We start from the raw sequence: 9,141 nt of genomic DNA, 5'->3' as shown, positions 1-9,141 counted from the left end.
TAGTACTTTTTTTTAAAATAAATTTTTGAAAAATCACCCCTGAAAAAAAGGCGNGGGCCTTCAATTGAAAGCCTGAGTTGAAGACCCGAGTTTGTAGCAAAGATATCATACCTTAATGCCAAAGACCATAGGTAGAGCCTCTACTTTAGTCTATCCTCTTTGCCTGCTGCTCCATTAGAAATTACTTGGCCCTGTGGCGCCATTAGTTTGTGCATCATCCGCAAAACTCCCTGAGGAGGGTGAGTTCGGCTAATTTTTGAGTGTGGCAACAGCGCTTAATATATGTATTACATATATATCTACAGGGAACGCCACGGTCTTGGAGAAGCCATCGTTTTCTATCAATCCTTGGCGTCTGAAAATTTGTACGAATTTGTGGACTAGAAAGGGTCGATACACGATAAATGGGGGACCTTAAGTCGTTTCTGCACCAGTGGTGTGCGAAAAATGCAAAAGAGCCGTTGTTTGATGTCAGGCCGACGGGTAAGCGCATCAATTTTCTGTTGTTAACCTTAGAATATTGAGTTTGCAGTCCAATTGTTGGGTTTGAGGTACTTTTTTGTTGGTAATTGGGTGACTAGCGGGAGGAGGATTGGGGTTGGGGGGAAATATTTCGAGATTTCCAGTTGGAGGAAAATTTAGACCAGGGAACACTTTTTTTTTTCTTTTCAAAAAATCACTCATTACCGAAATAATCGGCATGATTACGATTCCTTTGGCGCCACGATTTAACATGTTTGCCGTACCATTTTCCCCAGGATGACCTGAAAAATAACTAAAAAATTCCATCTCCATTATTTCTCATGAATTATGGAGATTTTTCACANCATTCAAGTTAGATTTTGCATGGAATTATTGTTTTTTAAAACAGCCGTTGCTTAGCAATAAATAATTGAAATTATACTATGAAATTCAGAATGTGCATTTAGGGGAGGGTAGGGTAAAATGGACACTTTAGACTTTTTTAAAATTATTCATAACTCAGAAACAAATGTGTCAATAGAGCTCAGTTTAGGCTCATCACAAAGGGAAAGAATTGTATTTTGTATTGAAAAAAAAATTATTAAATTTCATCAACATTTCAATCCGTCACTACCATTTAAAAAAAATTCAAGCGTCCATTTTACCCCAACCTCCTCTATTTTTGGATAGAAGTTTGAAGTAGGTGGGAGGGACACCAGGATAAATCTCAATATTAGTTTACAAGAAAAATTTACTGAAAAAATGGGGTAAGAAAATTCCCATCAAATTAAGGATGAACACTAACCGTGGCTAAAGCCAGTGTCGGTATACGGAGAAAAAAATTCCAGAATTTTTCAGGAGAAATTCAAGCAAAAATTACCGCGCCGTCTGGTAAAGTGGGTTCAATTGTCCAGCACCAGAAAAATTCCGGTGTTGCATAGTAAAAATTCAGGTACCGCACAATAAAACTTGATCCCTGACTGTTTTCTATTACATGATAAATTACATTCAATAGTTAAAAATGAGTAAATTTGTCATTCAGCATATTATCCTATTAATTTTATTTTAGCCTCTCCTCCATATCCTCTCTCCCCATATTACAAGCGGAATGGGCGCCAAACGTATGTGGAACGTTTGACAGGCCAATGTATCTCTGCAGCGTTATACACCTCATGAACAGAAAATAAAGGGAACTTATTTTATTTCTTAACCGTTTTATCACAACACTAATTAATATTTCACTNCATGATAAATTTCATTCAATAGTTAAAAATGAGTAAACATTGTCATTCAGCATATCATCCTATTAATTTTATTTTAACCTCTCCTCCATATCCTCTCTCCCATATTAAAAGCGGAATGCGCGGCAAACGTATGTGGAACGTTTGACAGGCCAATGTATATCTACAGCGTTATACACCTCATGAAGCGAAAATAAAGGGCACTTATTTTATTTCTTAACCGTTTTATCACAACACTAATTAATATTTCACTGAATTGATATTATGAAAAACATTAACCTGGGGTTTCAGTAAGGAGATATGTGTGAGAAGAGGCTAGAGGAGGCGACGGAATAAATCATCTGGTCACGTTGAGTTGATGTTCGCGGCTGCGGTGGGGGGACGAAGAGTGTCGAAATCTTACGAATGCGCGATCGGGTCCTAGGATTCTGGTAGAGCACCAGAAAAATTTGCCAGCCAGTGTCATAATTCAGTAGCGAAGCGGTAAACCGGGTCAAGTCGTGTTTTACTATTGGCTAGTTTTTGACGAATATCTCGGAATCTAAAAGAGATAGAAAGATTTTTGTCATGACCTTTTTTGTAGAGCCAATAGAGGCGTTATAAAAAAAGTCATGAGAAAAATTTTGCTATCTCTCTTAGATGCCGAGATATTCAGCAAAAACTGGCTAATAGTCCAAATCGACTTAACTCGGTTTACCGCTTCACTACTGAATTTTTCTCGTATTTCTCGTAAAAATTCCCTGTCGCTTCGATTTTACGGGGTGGCACAAGAATTTTTCCCCGCATTTATCTGAAAAATGACTCGTGCAACAGTACTTTTTCCTACTCTTTGCGGTACATTTCAGTAGCGAAGCGGTAAACCGGGTTAAGTCGATTTTGACTATTGGCCAGTTTTTGACGAATGTCTGGGAATCTAAAAGAGATAGAAAAATTTTTGTCATGACCTTTTTTGTAGAGCCAACTGAGGGTTATAAAAAAGGTGATGAGCAAAATTTTGCTATCTCTCTTAGATTCCGAGATATTTGTCAAAAAATGCCCAAAAGTCAAAATCGACTTAACCCGGTTTACCGCTTCGCTACTGATTTCGCCTGGAAAGACCATCTGAACCCACTTTACTGTGCGTCAAGGAAAATTCTGTAATTTTTTCGATTGACAGCAGAACATACAAAACTAACTTTTCTAACGTTAAAAAAAATTAATCGCAATAGTCTCGGCAGAAATGAATAAACTAATTTTTCCTCATACACCGGCTCTTATGAAATTTATGTTCAACTTGATAATTAACCTACTACAAGACTAAAAATATAAGATAATGTGTAAAATCGTACTGAATCCAATGGCCAGAGAAAACTCTGGGGTACCCGAGCAAAAAGAGGAAATATTTGAATGATTCTATCCCATATAAGCGCACGTTAGCGCATGCATTTGGTGCATTTTGATTTCATTTCTAAATAATGAACATGGGTTGGTGGATTGAAATTTCTATCAAAGTGAAGGGAATATCTTCATCTCTCAGTTGAAAAAAAATTGAAATGAGAATAAGTACTCCCACAGATACCGCTGCTTACTGTCTCATTTTGCATGATCGAGTAGTAAATTATCACCCCACAAGTGGTGGGGAACCGACTGTAATGGTTAGGTGGGTGAGGTGTTGCTCCGGCGGACATCCAGGCTAAGTGGCGATGAGCTGGGTTAGTACTTGGATGGGTGACCGCTTAGGAACACCTCGCTCGGACAAAAATTGCGGGCGGTAGGTACGGTGTAGCGGTCTAGTGTCTCCTTCTAGTCAGTGTGACGGATATATTAGGGCACTGCACAAATCGGCTGTGCGACGGGGTTTTACGTGGTTTCCCGTGCAGTCTAGCTCGAATGGGGCACAGCTAAGAGTAAGATGGCCATGATACCGCAGATAACAATGAGAGGAAAAAGAAAGGAGGGGAGGCAGGCTAGAGGAGGGGTCTCAAATGGAGAATTACTCCGATAAAACCAATGAAATAGAAAAAAAAAAGTGGTGGGGTAAGAAAAGTAGTTTAATATTGGTACGGGTAAATGTATAAGTAAATGAGTGAATAGGGGAATTAGAAAGAATTGAGCTTCACGCAAGTTCCCTATTCTCCAGGTCCGAAGCATCGCCAGCGTTTCCTCTGCGAGCTCCGGATCAACGGTTTCGACTACGTCGGAGCGGGCAACTCCACGAACAAGAAAGATGCCCAGGGCAATGCATCCCGGGACTTCATCAACTACCTCGTCCGCACGGGTAACGTCAACGCCAGTGATGTACCAGGGGACCTGGCCCCCACGAATCAACCCCCAGCAACAGCAGCGGACAACCAGTCCCAGGCGATGAGCCAGTCCACCAGCAAACCCGTCTTCCAGGACGGAATGGGTCCAAATGACATCGGCCAAGCCTACAAGCCCTACAACCAGCGTGGACAGACCAACTACACCTACATGGACAGACTCGCCGAGCAGGCGAATGTCGCCGAGGCCGAAGATTGCGACGTTAACTCGGGAATTCATGGCAATTGGACCATCGAAAATGCAAAATCAAAATTACATCAATTTATGCAAACAAATAAGATTAATGGGGATTATAAATACACCCCAGTGGGTCCTGATCACACAAGGTATGCCTCAATCACGTGGTTGGCCATCACTGAATTTTCGTATATATATTTCTTTTACACCTGAATAAACACCTGAAGACATCTTTGGAGTATACATAAAATGATGAGAGAATGTTTGAAACAATCAAAACTTTCATTGATGTTATTCACGTCAATGTTGGTTCTGGCGATGGCTCGATCCCATGAATATGATTTGTGTGCTCCAAAGGCGTCTTCTGGACACTCAGTGATGAGTCTATGATGGTGAGTTCATTAATGATGAATTTTTTATAAATTAGTTTTGTTTTTTTTTGGGGGGGGTTTTGTTTTATCGAAGTTTGGGGGGTGGGGATGCGGACTAATGTGAGGTTTTTGTTGGGTAGGAGCTTCATGGCGGAGATGACGATCTACATCAAGCAGCTGGGGAGAAGTAAGTTTGATTAACGTCTTGTATTGAATGACGAAGTGATTTTGATGACAGTTTTGATCGAGGAATCGGTGAGGTGTTACAGTGTTAGACAATCATTTCTGAAATTTCAGGTGAAATCTGTTGAAATTTTCAACAATTATTAATTTATGTGAAATTCAGATAACTTCACTGAGAGAAAAACGAACAAGTTCTCAAATAAGTCGTGTTTTTTTTCAATTTATTGAATGTATTAATCCTTCAGGATTATTTACAGCGATAGTTACATGTAATTTTGTTAAAAATTTGATACTTCATGTCTCGGTTTTACGCTCTAAATTGGAATTTTACATTTTTGGATAAAATCGTTGATTATCTTGAGGTGTTCTGGCGTCGTTGAGGCCAGGAACGCAGCTATGGAGTAAGGGTTCTGGAGTTTTAGGCCCCTGAGTTTTCATAAGTCTTGTTTGTGCCAACAAAATCATTAGTTGAAAATTAACATGAATAATTGCTCTACTTTCAACAACAACGAAGTATTTGCCTCAAGAGATTTCAGCATCAAGATTTCCTAAAAATAACAGAAAATCTGTCTTAATTTCATCACAATTATACTAGATCTAAATGAAAAAGACTAAGAATCACTTTTTTCTTCGATTTTTGGGCAAAATTTACTCAAAATTCGTTTCGAGGATTTTTTGTCAATTTAAATGTTTTTTTTACTGAAAATTAGAACATTTTTCTCTGGGCTATTTACTTGAGTCTTATGAATTTGTTTAATGATATTGACGCGTGCTGTAGATGTCACCGGACGTGAGACTGGATCCAACAAGCAGACAGCTTCCAAGAGCTGTGCTTTGTCACTGGTTCGTCAATTGTATCACCTCGGGGTGATTGAGGCATTCTCCGGAACTTTGAAGAAGAATAGGGATGCAGAACAGTTGAAGCCCTATCCCGTAAAAATTTCACCCGAACTTGAGGAGCAGATACAAGATGTGCTTGCAGCCCTCGAGATTACTCCTATTGATGTCAACAGCAAACCTCAAGTAAGTGTCATCTTCATTTTTCCTCATCTGTTCATTTGTGTCGAAGTTTATTGAGATTTATCTAGAGACATTTTTGGAGGAATTTATAAATTATTTATAAATTTGTTTATACATTATTTACAGAAAATACCCGAAAATACTAAAAAATGGCAATTTTTTAATTATTTGATGAATCTTCATTCAAAACTAAACTTCATAATTTGTTCTGATATTTTAAAATCCAGACCTGCAAAGTTTGAATAATAAAATCATTGTAAAATATCCGGAAACTGCATTTGACTGAAAAAAATAGCCAAACTACTTGGAAATCCTCATCAAAAATTGAAAAAGAAATTGAATCTTCAATGAACTGATCACCTCGAATCGATCAACCTGAGGATAAAAAATAAAATGTCAAATTATCTTTTTTCCGAGGGAATTTAATTGTCCACAGAAAAACTGTGACATTATGATAATAATCCATGACATTTTCCGTGAAAATAAATCCCTAAAAAGGTCCTTTATTTCCAGCCAACCAGTGAAAACCCAGAAGACCCCACACCTCCTACCGCCGCCGGCATTTCCCTTCTGACAGACCGTGTTCTCGAGGACTTTATATCCTCGATTCCCCAGGCAGCAGGAGTGGTCAGCTGGTCGCCACCCCAGCAGAATTGGAATCCCTGGTTGGGTTGCAACATCGACGAAGGTCCACTAGCAACAATATCCCTGGACAAGCTCTCCACCGACATGATGGAGGAGCGACGTGAGCGTCTGCAAGCTGACAAACAGCTCCAGCAGAGCATTCGAGAGAGGGAGAAGCTCCCAGTCTTCAACATGAGGAACGAGATAATGAACGCGATTAACGAAAACCCTGTCATCATCATCAGGGGTAACACGGGGTGTGGAAAGACGACTCAGGTCTGTCAGTTCATCCTGGACGATTACATCGCCTCTGGCCAGGGTGGCTACGCGAGCATCGTTGTGACCCAGCCCCGGAGGATATCGGCTGTCTCAGTCTCTGATCGAGTGGCTGTTGAGCGTTGCGAACAGCTCGGACAATCTGTCGGTTATTCCGTGAGATTCGAGTCCTGTTTACCTCGTCCCTATGGCAGCATCATGTTCTGCACTGTTGGAGTGCTGCTGAGAAAGCTGGAGCAGGGACTTCGAGGTGTCTCTCATGTGATTGTCGATGAAATTCACGAGAGAGATGTCAATTCCGATTTCATAATGGTCCTGCTTCGAGACATGATACACGTTTACCCGGACCTACGGGTTATCCTCATGTCTGCTACGATTGACACAACTCTCTTCAGTGACTACTTCAACAAATGCCCGGTCATCGAAATTCCGGGACGAGCTTTTCCGGTTCAACGTTATTTCCTCGAGGACTGCATTCAGCTCACCAACTTCGTGCCCCCGCTGGACACGAAAAAAAGGAAGAATCGAGACTCCGAGGATCTGGATAATGAGCCTGAGGAGAACCTTAATAAGGTGGGAACTTAATTTTATTTTATTCTGGGTTGGTTGCAGGAACCCCTGTCAGCCAAATAAATCGTCAGAATAGAGTTTGTTTATAGCATTTTTAATAAAGATTGGGAAATAAGTATGACAGGAAATTGTAAATGGGTAATTTATCGTGGCAAGTAACGATCTCACAGGCATTGACTATTGAGACAAATGAGACACATAAATTATTAATTTGCCATTTCCTCTCTGTTGGGTTGATTTTCCAATATTATTCAAAAACGCTGTTTGAAAATTTTTTTTCAACGTTTTTTTGACTCCAGGGTTATGTGAAGCTGAATGGCAACTGAAACCCATTTCACATTATCTAAACATTATCCAAATAACATAACATAGTCATTCTCTAGAGCGAGCTGATTGTCATAATTGAAACCTAGTCAGGCTTGCAAATGACTCAATTGAAGAAATATAATTTTGAAAAAATAAATGCTTCTCTGAAGTAAATGAATACTTAACAAAAACAATTTCTCTTCTCCGTGTACTCATGTAAAAACCGCCCTATTTTCTCTGCTAGGTCATGATCAACAGCTACCCGGAATCCACGAGAAACGCAATGGCTCAGCTCTCCGAGAAGGAGATCTGCTTCGAGTTGATGGAGTCCCTCCTGGAGTACATCCGAAAACAAGGGATCCCAGGGGCTGTCCTGATATTCCTCCCCGGATGGAACATAATCTTCGCCCTGATGAAGCACCTGCAGCAGCATCCCCTCTTCGGTGGATCCCAGTACCTGATCCTCCCTCTCCACTCCCAGCTACCCAGAGAGGATCAACGAAAGGTCTTCGATTCTGTTCCCCACGACGTCACCAAGGTGATCCTCTCCACGAACATCGCAGAGACCTCCATCACAATCAACGACATTGTCTACGTCATCGACTCCTGCAAGGCGAAGATGAAGCTCTTTACTTCCCACAACAATATGACAAACTATGCGACTGTCTGGGCGAGCAAAACTAATTTGGAGCAGAGGATGGGACGAGCTGGGAGGGTTCGTCCAGGGTTTTGCTTTCACCTGTGCTCTAAAGCAAGATTTGATCGGATGGATCAGCACATGACGCCGGAGATCTTCAGAACACCTCTGCACGAGCTGGCATTGAGCATCAAGTTACTGAGACTGGGGAACATCAGCAAGTTCTTGTCTAAAGCCATTGAGCCTCCACCCATCGACGCTGTCATCGAGGCGGAGGTCTTGCTGAGGGAGATGAAGTGCTTGGACAAGAGCGATGAGCTGACGCCCTTGGGGAAGATCCTCGCGAGACTGCCTATCGAGCCTAGACTGGGGAAAATGATGATTCTGGGCTGCATGTTCAGAGTTGGTGATGCTTTGTCAACAATGGCTGCCAACAGCACGACATTCCCGGAGGTGTACAACATGGGGCCAGACATGAGACGACTGTCGATGCAGCAGAAGTGGTTCGCTGGGGCTAGGTACAGTGATCATGTCGCCATGCTTCATGCATTCCAAGCTTGGGAGGAGGCACGAGATGGGGGTGAATATGCTGAGCAAACTTTCTGCGATACCAAGGGCCTCAGTATGCCGACATTGAGGGTCACTTGGGAGGCCAAGAATCAGCTGCAGGGGCTCCTGAAGGCCGCTGGATTCCCGGAGGAAACACTCTGTCCAACTCCATTGAATTATCAGGCTGGAGCTGACGTCAGGCTGGATACCATTACAGCTTTACTTTGCATGGGACTTTATCCTAATGTTTGTTATCATAAGGAGAAGAGGAAGGTTCTCACGACAGAGTCGAAAGCTGCTTTGGTTCACAAGACTTCGGTTAACTGCAGTAATTTCGATCAGGCTTTTCCCTTTCCTTTCTTCGTTTTTGGAGAGAAGATCAGGTGAGTTGACTTTGTTGAGCTTATTTGATTAATTATGGGGG

General features: G+C 41.5%; 1 protein-coding gene across 2 annotated transcripts in view; it reads left to right on the top strand.

Moving 5' to 3' along the window:
* The first annotated feature begins 310 nt into the window (after positions 1-310).
* Positions 311-9,141, top strand: part of LOC107041763 (dosage compensation regulator) — a 10,955-nt gene continuing 2,124 nt past the window's right edge. Inside the window, exons 1-6 of one of the 2 annotated variants that reach the window (XM_029126381.1) lie at positions 311-483; positions 3,823-4,330; positions 4,693-4,739; positions 5,514-5,758; positions 6,269-7,228; positions 7,776-9,100. In XM_029126381.1, coding sequence (XP_028982214.1) covers positions 405-483; positions 3,823-4,330; positions 4,693-4,739; positions 5,514-5,758; positions 6,269-7,228; positions 7,776-9,100 — 3,164 coding nt within the window. In that variant the 5' untranslated portion in view covers positions 311-404. Of the gene's footprint in view, positions 484-3,822; positions 4,574-4,692; positions 4,740-5,513; positions 5,759-6,268; positions 7,229-7,775; positions 9,101-9,141 lie in introns of those variants that run through there. The other variant, XM_029126382.1, reaches the window with a different exon arrangement.

The sequence above is a fragment of the Diachasma alloeum genome, unplaced genomic scaffold (genome assembly GCF_001412515.2).
Source record: "Diachasma alloeum isolate Michigan unplaced genomic scaffold, Dall2.0 Dall_scaffold_00379, whole genome shotgun sequence".
NCBI classification, from domain to species: Eukaryota; Metazoa; Arthropoda; class Insecta; order Hymenoptera; family Braconidae; genus Diachasma; species Diachasma alloeum.
This window is presented reverse-complemented; position numbering and strand designations above follow the sequence as displayed.